Genomic DNA, 16,492 nt, shown 5'->3' with positions numbered 1-16,492 from the left:
AAAAATAATCGATTCTTAAATTAGGGATAAAGCATACCCTTGAGGGGGGAAACCATTGCGGAATCAGGCAAAAAATAAAATGATGTCTAGTTTTGACTGTCTATCTTTTGCCATAACATCAATTTTGGAATTCAAAATTTTTTAAGTGAAAGAATTTGATACCTAGGAAAGTTGTAAATGTTTGATTCTCTAAATTACAATATATACATATTTTAAATAATCTGTGCACGTAAAATGTAATCACTTATTGAACATTAGTATTAATTGGTGATTACTAACTTATAATTGGCGGTATAGAAGATGCGCAGAAAAGCAATCAATCAAATTTGGGCATCGACTATTAGTGCCCTCCGTCTCGTTTCAATTTCTCTTTCCTCGTCTATAATCCCAGCTTATACTGCATCCCTATATTCCTAGGTCTATAGTCTGATTGTGAGATGCATTATATACTGCATCTTCAATCACTATTAGAAAATGCGTGACGTAGCGATGGATGCGAATGGAAATGGGAAGCGTGATCTTCCCCAAGTAGTTCTACATCAACAAGTTATGAGCACCGAAGTGAGTAAATGCTTTGTCAACTAAGTGCGAAAAAAAACCTGCCGGAAATAAGTAACGATAACCGTCGTGGATCAAGTCGTTTCTAACCTTTTTGACAGAAGCATATACTGTTTAATGCCTGGATTGTCACAATCTGTTTATCAAATCACATGATACGTGAATAACGTCTCTTATCCTTTTCTCAATAATAATCGTTGAAATTAATATACATAAAATGGTACATATAATATTTATGATTGTTTCTTGTATCTTATTTAACACTGCAATAGCAACATCTGCATGCCTTTGTATTTTTATGTTTAGGAAACACCTAAAACCACAGATTTGGACTTTGTTTATGATGATGCGGATACGCATGCCAATGAAATTGCTGAATTATACAGCTACACAGAACAATCTGAATTACATGTTAATCTTACAGTGAGTATAGGCATTGGTATTGCACTTTGCGAGAGACTAACAAGATTTGATCATGTCTATTCTTAGGCGTTCGAAGAACAAATGGAATCTTATAAGCTACGACCCTGGTGGCAAAATCTGACAGAAGCTCAACAGAAATCTGTAATTTACAAATTACTAGACCAATTAGAAGTTTCTAATAAGCAACTGAGAATGAAAGCGGCAAGGTGTATCTTATATTTGGCTCAGGGTTGTTGGGCCGAAGTGCAGTCCGATAAAGAGCAACAAGACTGGACTAGGATCAATGTAATGTTATTGTATGAAGCTGGAGTTTTCCCAGCATTTGTTGAACTTCTCAATATTGAGATCGCGTATGTTTATACTTTACATTCAAATAAGATTTTGCTATAATATTTGTTTTCTTATGTGTTTTTCTGTTTTATAGGAATAGTAAAAGAGCTTCCTCACCAATGAGGAAAATATCTGTTAGCCTTGATGACTCTATCGATTTAAGGGTAATTCTGTCTGTTTTATATATTATAACAGAAGTAATGAGAGAAGAGATGAAAGATTTAGAACACAGTATTTATAAAGATCATGTTGAAACTTTTAAAGCGGATTTAATAAATCCGTATCATGATGAATTGCTCATAGTTAAACTTCTTGGTATGGTAACATACTTTTGCAGTGGATTAGCTCCACATTTTCCTATGAAAAAGGTTCTTTTACTCTTGTGGAAGATAATCTTGGTCTCTCTGGGTGGTATCGATACACTGAGAGAATTAAAGAAACAGTATCGTGAAGAAGCTGGTCTTGATACACAACAAGAAGATACTTTAGAAGTTGCTAAGACCATGAGAGCTAGCTCTCCTCCTATCAGTGCTACAGATCTAATAGAAACGCAAAATCAGAAAAAAAGTACTCGATCATTTCGACGAGTATGTTATTATTTTATGTTGATATTTTATTTAATTTTATTTGGAATTGAACAAAATTTATTATTTCATAATTTCGATTTTTAGTATCTAACAAAACAGAGTTCATTGGATGAACCAGGTTTGGGAATGGAATACGAAGGTGGAGAACTAGGAAATAATAGTGGAAACAATGAAGGTGAAGGAGAAATGAATGTACTTATGAATCAGTCTGATTGGAATCAAACTTACTGTGAGGAACAAAATAATCAGTTACATACAAGGTTTAGTACTCCACAGCTTAGCAAAGGAAAAGGTAATGTCTTTATTACATTTATTATGATGAATATTGTTGATTTAAAACAATATACTACTGCAGGTTTACCATGGACGCCAAAAGTAAGACAAAAGGATGTAGACACTTTTCTTGAAGTAATAAGATTAAAGTTTGTTGGTTACAATTTAGAAGGAGACAGAGAAAGTTTAGTAGGATTACCTCAACCAATTCACGAGGGTGTTAACACGCTTAAAAAAGTAAGTTAAATATTTGTGTCTTGTATTTTAAAAGTTACTATTTAAATACTGTTTTGTACCAATTTAATGAATATTTTTAGCATATGTACACATCTTTAGCCGAAGTTCAAATACAAAAAGAAGACCAAATGCTTAGAAACCCTGTAACTACTCCAAGGTTTCCAATTCGTCAGACACCGACAGAAATTGTTTATCATGCTATATTGCCGTTTGTTCCACAGTACATGATTGCATTATTAAAAATTTTATTAGCAACTGCACCTACTAGTAAGGCTAAAACAGATACTACTAATATCATGGCTGATGTTCTGCCAGGACAAATGCCGTAAGTACGCGAATTAAAATAACTACACTCTACATTTTAAATATTCCCTCAATATATATGTTAATATATAAAATATTTATTTTTTGTTCAGCATGACAGTATTGCAATCAATGAAACTTGGTATTGATGTAAATAGACATAAAGAAATAATTGCTAAGGCTGTTTCTGCAATTCTACTTCTTTTATTGAAACATTTTAAGCTGAATCATATATATCAATTTGAATTCATGTCACAGCATTTAGTATTTGCTAATTGCATACCGCTTGTGTTGAAGTTCTTGAATCAGAATATCCTAGCTTACATTGAAGCTAAAAATGTGTAAGTTTTATTTGGAATAGAAATATCAATGATAATTTATCATATAAGTTTAGTGAAACATATTCTTTTATTTTTAGTATTCCTATATTAGATTTTCCCATGTGTGTTATTGGTGATCAGCCAGAGCTGACTATAGAAAATCTTGAAATTGGGAATAGCCAAACGTATTCATGGAGAAACGTTTTTTCCTGCATTAATTTATTACGTATTCTTAACAAACTGACAAAATGGAAACATAGTAGGATTATGGTATGCCATACATTTGATCATACAAATTTTTTGCTTATCCGTTAAAAAATATTGATAATATTTATTTTTACAGATGCTAGTCGTTTTTAAGTCCGCAGCAATATTAAAACGTACTTTAAAAGTTCGGCATGCAATGATGCAATTATATGTTTTAAAGTTATTAAAAATGCAAACGAGATATTTAGGACGACAATGGCGGAAAACTAATATGAAAACAATTAGTGCAATTTATGCGAAAGTGAGACATCGATTGAACGATGATTGGGCTTATGGCAATGGTAATATTTTATTAGACGTATGTACTTATTTACATAACGTCAAATTTGTAACTTCTGTTTATTCGAATTAGATTTAGAAGCACGACCATGGGATTTCCAAGTAGACGAAAGCGTACTGCGTTCTTGCGTTGACCGATTTAATAATCTGCGATATACTAATATTCCTAAAGACATGGAATCTGTCGACACGTCAGTTGCATCAGTACTTGGTATGAACGTGGAGTTAAGTGATGAATTCAAGCAGCATTACGAACTGTGGTTGCAGCAAGAAGTATTTCAAAGAAGTATTAACTGGGACGAATTGCTGGATTCTTCATCGTGTGAAATTTGAACTTTTTAATAAGTGTAATATGTACATTAAAATCATATTTTCGACAATTCATAGACCTGGATCAAATTTTGACATTTTTACAAGTTACATACTATTGTGAAGTGTTCAAAAAAAATGAAACAAAAGACATTGCCATATCGATATGTCAGAAACTAAATTTGCATTTGGTTTTTACACATTTGAGCAGCGAAAGGTCCTAAATCTAACGAATGTTCAACGGAAAGACTAACGACTTTTCAAAGATAATTTATAAGATACTGTGTCATGTTTCGCCCTTTTTTACATTTGTTTGTGTGTATTTAATTTGTGAAATATCTATTGCTTCTAGCAATATTTTACTATTACTATTATAGAGTTGTAAGAAAATATATATATATAATCGTCTCTTGTGTCATTACGAAGAACTAAGATAAATTTATTCGAATGTATCGTTCATATTGTTAATACTCTAACCGTCTTAGTTGCTGTAAATTAATTTTTAATAATGTAACAAGAAAACTACGAATCGCATACCAACTCGAACTTCCCGTATTTTGTATAATTTTTATATGTACCCTTTTTCATTACGACAATGATAATATTTATCGTGATATAATGGTATTTACAAACATATAAATGTTAACGTGTACAATGTATATTCATTTATTTCGAAACTGCATTTTTAAGGAAAAATTTACTAATTTTATAAATTAAGTACCTTTTGTTTATTATTCAATATGGCAGAAATGCGTGTGACTTGTATGCTAAGTGTAGTTGGTCTCTTTATATATGTATGAATGCGTGCATGTGTGTGTGTGTATAAAAGTGGGTGAGAGAGCTGAATAATTGAACAAGTCGTACAAAAAAAATTATTACGCAAGAATCAATGAAGCACTCGTTTGGTGCCTATCCTATCATGACATTATTTCATTTAAAAAACATAAACGTAAAGTGTAGATTGTGTGAATTATAAACTGAATAATTCAACTTTCTCTTATTTATTTATTGTAATGTATTGTAACGTATATTTAAATAGTTCCAGCAAAATATCGCATAATTTATGTTATTTCTTCTACTGTACAAAGTATTTCATGTGATTGGCATCATGTTTAAACCGTCAAAAGCAAATAAAAACAATGATCTACATATAAGTTGTAATTTTTAAATGGTTTGCAAAATATCTCAACGCTCTATCTACAAATTTATCTGTACACTGTACAAATATATACACTTAAAATATTTTACATTATCTTATACGGTAATTTCCTGAGACGATGTAAGTAATCAAATGCAACAATCACATTTTATCCAGAAGTATTTATAATTATGCACACTGAGTTCTGTTAAACGTCCTTGTATGTATATTATTCGATTGACACATTTTAACCAGTAAAACGTGCTTTGTACTTTCAAAATTGTTTCAAAAAGTGGCAGAATTAAATTGTTCAATAAATTAATCGTATAAATTACTTGTATATGCCTATAAAATTTTAGAGGATTCTTTGTATATCGGTATAAAAAATATGGAATGCTATGATCACAGATGAAGAAGTGTAACATGGATTCTTGCGGTTTGTATATTCGATGCACATCATTTAGTTATTACGGAATTGCCATGATTACGGTTTTATCCATTTGTACGAGCCAGAGTATACAAAGTTGTTTGTCCGCGCCATTTTATCAGCTTCTTTCGGTCCACGTGAACCATACCTGAAACAACAAATAGATATATAACAACTTAAAATAAGAATCAGATAAAATAACTTACGTGTAAGGAATAGGTTGAATCTTTTCATTCTCAATTCTATGTAGTAAAGGCGTAAAGATTCTCCAAGCTTCAGAAAGTTCGTCACTTCGCACAAAATGCATTTGCGAGCCGCAAAATACATCCAAGATTAAACGTTCGTATGCGTCGGGAAGTTTAAGATCCTGCAATGTACCATTAAATGTAATAATATAAATTTCTAATTGTTATTCATTATTATATGCTACACCAATAGTTTTATATAGTAACTCAATTCCTAACGTTTAAGAAGCAAAATTGAATGCTCTTGAATGATACATCGTGCGTGCAATAGTACTAAAAATGGAAGTCTTTAAAGATCCGAAGGTCATTCCCATTACATTAAATGAAACCACCTATTGTCTAATTACGCTAGTTTATCACCACCTCCTACAACTATCTTTTTTAAGCGTACGATTAACATTAATCAGTGAACTTGCGCGTTCAATTAAACGAAGGCAAATCGCACGTTCTTGAACTTCACATACCTTGTATCTATGACCATATGTAAGATCTAGTTCCGTTTCCTCCATATCAAACGTAATACCAGGCGATTTCGTCATCATTTTAATGTATAATGCTTCACCGGGCTGTACTCTAATTACCAATTCATTTCTCTTTGCTTTCCCATCGAATATGTCGCCCGGTACATCCTGATATTGTATTCTAACTTCTGCCTTACGTTCATTCAACGCTAATGAATAATAATACTCGTTACATTAAAATGAAAATGTATTCTAAAATTTAAATACATTCTAAAACAGTGATGGGTGGATCTTTAGAAATTTGAGAAATTGAAGAACTTAAATTAAAAAATTGAGGACATCCATCACTGTTTTAAATTACAATTTAATTATATTCTGAATATTATCTTCTTCATTATATTTATAGCACTGAGAACCTGCGCTCTCATTTACCTTTTCCACATCTAAGAATAAAAGGAACACCATCCCATCGTTCGTTATTAATCTTCAACACAGCCATAGCATACGTAGGAGTATTAGAGCCAGCTGGCACAGTGGGATCATCCAAATAACCCAGACGTGCTTCAGGATCACTAGCTTCAGGATTTCCAACATATTGCCCCAGTACAACATTCTCCAGTTCCAAAGGTTTCATACATTTCAAAACCTTCACCTTCTCGTCTCGAATATCATCCGGATGGCAAGACGCCGGTTTCTCCATAGCGACCAACGATAAAATTTGCAACAAATGATTCTGCATCACGTCTCTGATAATTCCGAATTCGTCGAAGTATCCACCTCTTCCCTGCGTCCCGAATGGTTCTTTGAACGTAATCTGCACGGACGCTACATTCTCCCTGTTCCATGTGGGATTGAATATTCGATTACCGAACCGAAGAGTCATCAAATTTTGAACCATCTCCTTTCCCAGGTAGTGATCAATACGGTATATCTGTTCTTCGGTGAACAGCGAGGCTAAATGATCGGATAACTGCTGTGATGTGATCGCATCTCGACCGAATGGCTTCTCTATAATCACTCTGGTCCAGCCACTGTAAATACATAAGAGTAATTAATATAATTTGACTTTGTAGTATAGACATATTTATTTATTATATTACATAAGAGGTTTTTAAATTTGAAGTACTATTTTTTTAGATATTGCTCAAATCTATCAGTGTGCTTATTTTTTGTCAAGATTTAATTACAAAATGGCTTCCAACTGATGTGCTGTTATAATTTATTTTTATTTACTGTATCGATTAATTTTACCACAAGTTTCTTCGCGTACCTTTCACCCATACAGACATTTCTGATGTGTACAGTAACGTTTTCAAAGACACTCGGCGGTAAGGCTAAGTAAAACAGTCTGTTAGTGTTCTTGTATCCTTTCTCGTGTTTCTTCAGCTCCTCGTTCAGCACTTCGAACCCTTTTTGCGAGTCGTACATGCCAGACACGTAATGATTTAACCTCCAGAACTCCTCGTACCTCTCTTCCTGATCTGGCTTTACGTTCATATATTGGTGACACTTTTCTCGCAGTTGCTTTACCGTCATATTAGTTCGTGCGTAACCGAAGAAAGTAGTGGTTTTTGGTAAAAGATTGTCCCTGAACAGCCACCATAGCGTCGGGTAGATCTTCTTCTTCGCCAAATCACCCTGTATTTAGTGCAAACGATTAACATTCTGACCGTAACAGCGAGAGTGATTACGGTTCGTAAGTAAATGAAAGGAGAAAGCAATCACCGATGCTCCGAGTGTGACGAATACGTGGGGCCACGATTCTTCGAAATGCGTTCCCTCCAGGTGATCCATTTCCTCCGATTTTAATGATTGCCTGATGAAGTTCAGGCTCTCCTCCGTAGACGTTTCTGAAACAGGGATTTATTGCTGCAATATTTTATTAAATTTTGTGGGAAGCCGTTATTAATAAATTTATGCAATTTGACAAAAAATTTGAAATTATCAAATCATAATTTGGTAGGTGCAAATTTTCTGAATTGGGAAATTATCAAGTTGGTATTTTTATAAATTTTATTCTCTAATTTTGTAAGTAGCAAGTTGCTAAATTTTTTAGTGGGCTAATTGTGTAATTCCTTAATTATGAAATTGTTATATTTCTGAATGCGTAAATATTGTAATTTCTTAATTACTAAATTCCTGTATTTCTAAGTGTGCTAACGCTCTAATTTCCTAATTACCATTTGCTGTATTTCTATTATATAAATTTCCTAATTTCCTAATTTCCTAATTTCCTAGTTCCCTAATTCTCTAATTCCCACTTTCCTAATTTCCCAATTTCCTAATTTCCCGATCTCCTAATTTCCCAATTTCCTAATTGTCCGATCTCCTAATTTCTCAATCACCTAAATTCCCATTCTCTAATTTCCCGATCTCCTAATTTCCCATTTTCCTAAATTCCCATTCTCCTAATTTCCCAATCTCCTAATTCCCCGATCTCCTAATTTCCCCATCTCCTAATTTCCCAATCACCTAAATTCCCAATCACCTAAATTCCCATTCTCTAATTTCCCGATCTCCTAATTTCCCATTCTCCTAAATTCCCATTCTCCTAATTTCCCAATTTCCTAATTGCCCGATCTCCTAATTCCCCGATCTCCTAATTTCCCCATCTCTTAATTTCCCAATCACCTAAATTCCCATTCTCTAATTTCCCGATCTCCTAATTTCCTGATCTATTAATTTCCCAATCTCCTAATTTCCCAATTTCCTAATTGCCCGATCTCCTAATTTCCCCATCTACTAATTCCCCGATCTCCTAATTTCCCAATCACCTAAATTCCCGATCTCCTAATTTCCCCGTCCCCTAATTTCCCCATCCCCTAATTTCCTATTTTCCAAATTATCACATTTCAAAACTTCCTACATTCTCAAAATTAAAAATTCTCAAATCACCAAAATCTCAATCCCAAATTTCTAAATCCCCAATTTAACCAATAAAAATGATCGAATGTTCTCTTGACATATTTATAAAAACGTGTAAATCATATCGACTGAAAAAACTTCGAATTCTAAAAACAGACACTTTTTATCAAGTTTTGATTTCTTTGTATTAATCATAATATGCTATCAATTCTTTAAGTGTATCAACTGATAACACATGGTAGCATACAGTGATCGCATATGTACACATATGATACCTGACATACGTTTACAGAAATTCATAACGTTAATTAAATTCTGAAAAACATTTATTTGTTTCAAATAATTTGTAGCTATCGATAAATATATTTTACCTGAAGTGTTTGATATTAATATTATCGATTACTGCTGACTTGCAATTTAGTAGCCATTTTGTTATAGAGTTGTTGGAGTTTATGAAACTTCATCGAATTTTGAAAAATTCATAAGTAAATAAATTACACAAATAATTTTTATATTTTGACTAATAATAATTTAAAAAATTTATACTTTCATTATAAAAGTGAAATTATATGAAATTAAAATTTTTTCTTAACTTTAATAAAATTAAACTTGCAAGCTGCACTTGCAATAAAGAAAATTAGGAAAAATAATAAAGAGGAAAGTTCAAATAATAAATTTAAAGCTCCAATTGAAATAAGATCTCAGAGATGTTTATCTACATCATTTCCAAACGTTTTTTTATTACTTTTCGAACGTCACGACATTTTAATATCTTTACTCAATCACTATGCAAATGCAAGCATAGTACAAATTCCTTAAAAAACTGTTTTTACAGCATCTCGTACATGAATGATTCAGAAGCAAATGGAACTGGAATTTCAAGTTATCAGATGTTTGAATGTCATAGATTTGGTAGTGTTATTTGAGATGACTTTGAACCGACTATTTCTATTATTTATGCTAATGTGGATCCATTGAAAAATGATCGCCGTAGCAGGTCGTGAAAACTTTCGAGGCACCTCTTGATTTTCTACTAGGCATGGATTTTTTCGAACTGGCGTAATCGCGTAGTATGAATGTATTACAAATTATGTAATGTCCTGTGCAATGGCGTAGTTAGCGCCGGCTTAAAGGGCTTCGATTTTTAACTTTCGAATTTAGAAATTTGGAAGGTTGGGATTTTGGAAGGAGGGATTTAGGGATTTAGGGATTTAGGGATTTAGGTATTTAGGTATTTAGGGATTTAGGGATTTAGGGATTTAGGGATTTAGGGATTTAGGGATTTAGGGATTTAGGGATTTAGGGATTTAGGGATTTAAGGATTTAGGGATTTGGGAATTTAGGGATTTAGGGGTTTAGGGATTTAGGAATTTAGGGATTTGGGAATTTAGGGATTTGGGAATTTAGGGATTTGGGGATTTGGGAATTTGGAAATTTGGGAATTTGGAATATCGGAATTATGGAATTTGGGAATGATGGAACTTAGGAATGATGGAACTTAGGAATGATGGAATTTGGGAATGATGGAATTTAGGAATGATGGAATTTAGGAATTATGGAACTTAGGAATGATGGAACTTAGGAATGATGGAACTTAGGAATGATGGAATTTAGGAATGATGGAACTTAGGAATTATGGAACTTAGGAATGATGGAATTTAGGAATGATGGAATTTAGGAATTATGGAACTTAGGAATGATGGAATTTAGGAATTATGGAACTTAGGAATGATGGAATTTATGAATGATGGAATTTAGGAATGATGGAACTTAGGAATGATGGAACTTTGGAATGATGGAATTTAGGAGTTCTGGAATTTAGAAATTTAAAAATATTAGAAAGTTAGGAATGTAGGTATTCAAGTATTCAATTATACAAGTAATCAAGTAGTCAAGTATTCAAATATTCAAATATTCAACTATTCATGCATTTAGTTATCGAAGCATTCAATTATTCAACTATTAAACCATTCAAATATTCAATTATACAAGTTATTTAAGAATTTAACAATTTAGAAATGTACAAATGTAGAAACTCTCTAAACTTGATAACCTAAAAACCAAAAACTGTTTAAATTAACAAATTGACATATTTAGTGGATTTAAGAAAAAACAGTTACAATGATTTTGCGTAAAAGACATATACTTCGTATTCGAATAAAATTCTCACTAAATCTTACGTAACACTAGAAAAAGAATCGCATAATGGTACGACACTTTTTTTGTGGGTTATGTAAAAAAAGACGAAACGCGAAGAAAAGTAGAGATCATTCGACTGAAAGAATTTATTAAACCTTCGTTGCGTTACACTGTAGGTACACCATAAGATTGTTGATTGTGTAAAATATAAATTTGTCACATTCAATTATTGACGAAATTATAAAAAGTATTCCTTTGTTTCTCTATTTTAATGTTGCGCGGATTTTTCGAACAGATAAAAAAATGTACTTTCTCAAATTTGAAACATTGTATCATTAAAGATTAAACAATAAAAAAATATATATTTATTGTATAATAAATACTATTCACTAAACATATATTTGCAAAAAAAAAAATAAACACAAAACAAGTACACCAAAAAAATCACGAACACATTAAAAAAAAAAAACTGAAATTAATTTACACTTCATTGAAATGAATACATAATAAAGCTTCTAGAAGCACAAAATTAAATGAAAGTTCCACCATAATTCAAAACCTAATTTTAAAATGATTCGAACTCAACAACCAAACAAATCCATCGACGGAAACAAAAATATTCTTCACCGCTACAAATCTTCAAATTTTTCCATTTCAAAGTGAAATTAAATAGAAATTAAGTAACACGCCCGAAGAGCAAACAAACGCAATCAGGCTCGATCTATCGGGTCTTGAATTTCATAGATCACACGTGAACGATCATCGAAAAATATAAGCACCGATAACAAAATGAATGATTACAATAAATGCTTCTATCGGCAGTGATCGTACAACTTACTCGACATGGTGACGGAAAATTTTGAACGCAAAGCTTGAACCACAGAAAAGTCGGGAACGAAGCTTTCCCGGCAAAAATTGGAAGAAAAACGAAAACGATACTTCTAAGTACCGATCGCGCCAACAGTTCAACACCGACTGATTGGCGTTGACGCTTTGGACTGTTTCGCAGCCTCAGTAAGATGCACGGACTCGAAAAACAAACACCTGAACGAATACGGAGATATTAATCGTGAGTCGAATATACCTGAGGCTATGAATTAAAAATCCAGCGCTTTTATCGTCCTTGGAACACTTTTTTATTTTGTTTACTATACGGTTAGGCTAGGTTTAATATACGGATTTATGGTTCTAAATTTTGAATTTTAGGGAGTTTAGAATTTATGAATTTTGAAATCTGGGGATTTTCGAATTCTGAAATTTTGGAAATCTGGAGATTTTCGACATTTGGAATTTTGGAATTTTAGAATTTTGGAATTTTAGAATTTTGGAATTTTGAAATTTTGGAATTTTTGAAATTTTGGAATTTGAAATTTTGGAATTTGGAAATTTTGGAATTTGGAAGTTTTGGAATTTGGAAATTTTGGAATTTGGAAATTTTTGAATTTGGAAGTTTTGGAATTTGGAAATTTCGTAATTTGGAAATTTTGGAATTTGAAAATTTCGTAATTTGGAAATTTTGGAATTTGGAAATTTTGGAATTTGGAAATTTTGGAATTTGGAAATTTTGGAATTTGGAAATTTTGGAATTTGGAAATTTTGGAATTTGGAAATTTTGGAATTTGGAAATTTTGGAATTTGGAAATTTTGGAATTTGGAAATTTTGGAATTTGGAAATTTTGGAATTTGGAAATTTTGGAATTTGGAAATTTTGGAATTTGGAAATTTTGGAATTTGGAAATTTTGGAATTTGGAAATTTTGGAATTTGGAAGTTTTGGAATTTGGGAATTATGGAATTTGGTAATTTTGGAATTTTGGAATTTGAGAAATTTGGGATTTGGTAATATTGGAATTTGGAAATTTCGTAATTTGGAAGTTTTGGAATTTGGAAATTTTGGAATTTGGAAGTTTTGGAATTTTTGAATTACCAGTCTAGGAATTAAAAAATTGTGGATTTGGAAATTGTAAATTTATAATTTTTTAATTCCCAATCTTAGAATTTTGTAATTTTGGGTTTGAAGCTTGGAAACCTCGAATTTTAAAACCTTGTAATTATTGCCTTCAGAATCTCAAAAGAGACTCTATGACTGAAAATAAATTCTCAAAATTTTCTGTCTAGGACATAGAAACCTTGGATATTACAACTTTAGTTTCATAATGTTGTGACTGTTCAATGTCAGTCATTACAGATAATTACATACACATGTAATTATTCCAAATAGATATTTACAATCTGCAAGATACCTTACATGTTACGTTATTTGAAAAAATTTGTGACTTCCTCTATTGACAGAAACAACATTATATTTGCAAACTAAATTTATGCCCGGTACAAAATCTTCTTATAGTCTTATACTTAATACCAGGAAATAGTTAATACTAAGAAGGAAGCAGGTATGTAGGAGTTGAAACGCACTGTTTCATGTTCAAGGTCACAAAATGATGCAGTTGTAAACTAATCAATTTTCATATGTTATATAAACTATTTGTTGTACAAACATATAATTGCTGTCAATTAGCTCCTGCATTAACGAGGATTTATGTGTGACGCATTGTAGTGACGTTATAATTCAAAAACACAGTTTACGTATGACTACATGTGAATGTGCGTAAAATGGCCACGTGTAGATCTCGCGAGAGGCAATGACTTGGCAAGTAACAAATGAAGTATATCACGAGTCATACAACGCGAACCGTTTAGTCGTATCAGTACGTTCTGATCGACTAATTGTTTGTCGATTTTTGAAACATCGAATCGCACGATTAACACGTGATCGATGACGCTTTGATAGGACGCTTGCGAAATTTCTGATACTTTTGAAAATAGTTATTTTTTTTATGTATGTGGTTTTAATGTATTAATATTTAGATTTCGTAATTTCTAAATTTTCAAATTTCCAGATTTCCAGATTTTCAAATTTTCGAATTTCCAAATTTTCAAATTTTTAAATTTCCAAACTTCCAAATTCCAAAATTTCCAAATTCCTAAATTCCTAAATTCCTAAATTCCTAAATTCCTAAATTCCTAAATTCCTAAATTCCTAAATTCCTAAATTCCTAAATTCCTAAATTCCTAAATTCCTAAATTCCTAAATTCCTAAATTCCTAAATTCCAAAATTCCCAAATTCCCAAATTCCCAAATTCCAAAATTTCCAAATTCCCAAATTCCCAAATTCCCAAATTCCTAAATTTCCAAATTCCCAAATTCTAAAATTTACATTAACATTAATACGAGCTAGTTTTTATACCCGTTGATACGCATGTTACCAACACTTACATAAACGTAATATCAGATGTTAAATGTCGTAATAATTGGATAACGCGTTAGTAATGTCTTGAGAAAATCACAACTTATTTAGCGATAATCTGTAGATAGGTACAATCTCAAGTAACCGTGAAACTGCAAAAATATCTGTTTAGATTATTTTGATAAAGCTGTATGTACTAAATGCATCAGCAATTGCAAAATTTTACATAACAAAGGAAGTTTATAGCAGAGAACAATATGTTCCATGAAAGCATAAAATAAAAACTGAAATAATATTTAATATCGCATATGTTATATAATATTATGAATTTATCATTCTTTGACAGTAACGAAAATAAAAATGGTTCAAATCACAGTACAATTACACACATATAATGATAATGTTTTTTACCGTGAACTTATCGCAATGCGTAACACGTATAACTCACGCGATTATAACACGGTAGTGTGATACGACAGTAGATGTACGCGTAATTATTGCTATTCTATTACTCATCGAAGGTACATACTAAGATATTTGTCTATTACTCTCGGATGTAGCTTTGTAATACACCTTTGCAATTTTGTGACGAATTACAGTTTAAAAAAAAAAATAAATACATAAAATTTTGTAACTTTCTTTTAAAATTATCAAAATTTATATTTCCGTTGATATTCTAAATTAAAATTTATGACTAAAGTCTTCAAATTTCCTGGTTCGGAAATTTAGAAATTAAATTCAGAGGACATATAACAAGAGTGGGGTAATATAATAGATTTGCTAATGGTGGGGGTAGATCAGCTGGTAAAGAACAATTGGCGGGAAAGCACTGGTTCATATCTGTCCTAGAAATAACCTAGGGAAACGTTCACCCACACTTGTCCTTAATTAAAGGAGACCTATCGAACGAAACTGCTATCCTTCATAAAGTGAATCATTCGTGAAAGACCTACTTTAGTTCTTACTTGCAATGTTTGCAACTGTAGTAGTCACATGTATCTGTAGAGAAGTGTATTCGTATAAAAGCACACGTAAAAAGCGATAAATGCATAAGTTAGTAAAAAATGTGTTTGTAAGAGTTGTATTACATTAATGTTAGAAGTCATTGCTTACTAATACTATCGTAGTCTCGTTATCTTTTATCGGACTTTGTCGTGAAAATAAAAGTTTATCGTACGATTTTGTTATATAAATAAAATGTACAAAGAAAGTATTTGATAAAGAATAGCTTTTGTTTAAATCGTTTTGCGATTAGTGCGTTACAATTTTTTTAGAAAGAAAAAAGAAAATAAAATCGTGCGATTTGTAATCACTAAAGCGTGTCTTTGAATGAAGGTCATTAACGATATTCAAATATAGAATAAAACATTAGGTATATTATTTGAACGACATATTTTTATGGTAATAATTGCATATATATTAAATATTTAAAAAATATGTTAATTAAAAACATTCAAACACAGCGTAGATAATGTTAAAAATTTTAGTAACAAGTAATTTATATATGAAAAACTTACTTCTCATTTTGTCCATGACAAATGTTAACAAATTTAGAAAATAAAATATTTAACAATCAATGATGTAGATTGTTTCCGTGGAAATATTGTGAAATATTTTATAAAAGGTCCGTTGAACAATTCGGAGAGTGTTCCATGCACCGCCAAGACAACAATGTGATTTCCTTTTACAAAATTGAGGTTAAGTTTGAAAATGTAATACGATGCTATGCTCGTAAACCGATCAACTGAGATTTTAAAATTCTTATTCATGAATATCCTCGTTGCTTCGAGTTCCCCGCCTCCCTTAGTTTCGTCTGCCAATCTCTTGTTAGTTTTTACTTTCACTTACTACATAAGTAAACATTACTTCTTTTGTATCGATTAGTTGAAAAAGAATTTATTAATTTTTCAAGCTGTCAACATGCGTTTTTAATTACATATAACACACATATAGATTTAAATAAGGAAACTTAATATTATTAATAATTAGCGAAGTCGATGCTTCAAGTTTCTTTAAAATTACTTAAATAACTTGTATTTTAAACACTTGTTTGACTTACAATAAACATTCAAAAATCGTAAATA

General features: G+C 31.5%; 2 protein-coding genes across 7 annotated transcripts; one reads left to right on the top strand and one right to left on the bottom strand.

Moving 5' to 3' along the window:
* The first annotated feature begins 46 nt into the window (after positions 1-46).
* Strip (striatin interacting protein) lies at positions 47-4,772 on the top strand. Of its 5 annotated transcripts, XM_003706715.3 has the most exons (11): positions 48-561; positions 865-981; positions 1,048-1,331; positions 1,406-1,898; positions 1,983-2,190; positions 2,254-2,408; positions 2,489-2,733; positions 2,825-3,052; positions 3,130-3,301; positions 3,375-3,579; positions 3,651-4,772. In XM_003706715.3, the coding sequence occupies exons 1-11, from the start codon at positions 475-477 to the stop codon at positions 3,908-3,910; spliced, it is 2,454 nt and encodes an 817-aa protein (XP_003706763.1). In that variant the 5' UTR covers positions 48-474; the 3' UTR covers positions 3,911-4,772. The 5 variants fall into 5 exon arrangements, with proteins under 5 accessions (XP_076394025.1, XP_076394024.1, XP_076394026.1 ...); XM_076537910.1 differs by having other exon boundaries at positions 47-561; positions 1,048-1,277; positions 1,983-2,408; XM_076537909.1 differs by having other exon boundaries at positions 47-561; positions 1,983-2,408.
* Positions 4,773-4,897: 125 nt separating this feature from the next.
* On the bottom strand, positions 4,898-16,305 carry Zw (glucose-6-phosphate 1-dehydrogenase Zw). Of its 2 annotated transcripts, none has more exons than XM_012293291.2 (7): positions 15,926-16,305; positions 7,883-8,007; positions 7,428-7,795; positions 6,590-7,188; positions 6,161-6,366; positions 5,658-5,818; positions 4,898-5,599 (listed from the first exon to the last, which is right to left on the bottom strand). In XM_012293291.2, the coding sequence occupies exons 1-7, from the start codon at positions 15,939-15,941 to the stop codon at positions 5,509-5,511; spliced, it is 1,566 nt and encodes a 521-aa protein (XP_012148681.1). In that variant the 5' UTR covers positions 15,942-16,305; the 3' UTR covers positions 4,898-5,508. The 2 variants fall into 2 exon arrangements, with proteins under 2 accessions (XP_012148681.1, XP_012148682.1); XM_012293292.2 differs by lacking the exon at positions 15,926-16,305 and adding an exon at positions 12,000-12,156.
* Positions 16,306-16,492: the final 187 nt, after the last annotated feature.

This window comes from Megachile rotundata, chromosome 12, assembly GCF_050947335.1.
Source record: "Megachile rotundata isolate GNS110a chromosome 12, iyMegRotu1, whole genome shotgun sequence".
Lineage (NCBI taxonomy): Eukaryota > Metazoa > Arthropoda > Insecta > Hymenoptera > Megachilidae > Megachile > Megachile rotundata.
This window is presented reverse-complemented; position numbering and strand designations above follow the sequence as displayed.

What these genes read in the sequence shown, in the direction of transcription:
- Strip (XM_076537909.1), top strand. Translation starts at nt 475, where the DNA reads ATGCGTGACGTAGCGATGGATGCGAATGGAAATGGGAAGCGTGATCTT. An exon ending in AATTACATGTTAATCTTACA is followed by an intron (nt 982 to 1,047) that starts GTGAGTATAGGC and finishes GTCTATTCTTAG; the next exon opens with GCGTTCGAAGAACAAATGGA. An exon ending in TACATTGAAGCTAAAAATGT is followed by an intron (nt 3,053 to 3,129) that starts GTAAGTTTTATT and finishes TTTTATTTTTAG; the next exon opens with TATTCCTATATTAGATTTTC.
- Zw (XM_012293291.2), bottom strand. An exon ending in CATATGGTCATAGATACAAG is followed by an intron (nt 5,819 to 6,160) that starts GTATGTGAAGTT and finishes GGTACATTGCAG; the next exon opens with GATCTTAAACTTCCCGACGC. An exon ending in ATTCAACCTATTCCTTACAC is followed by an intron (nt 5,600 to 5,657) that starts GTAAGTTATTTT and finishes TTGTTGTTTCAG; the next exon opens with GTATGGTTCACGTGGACCGA.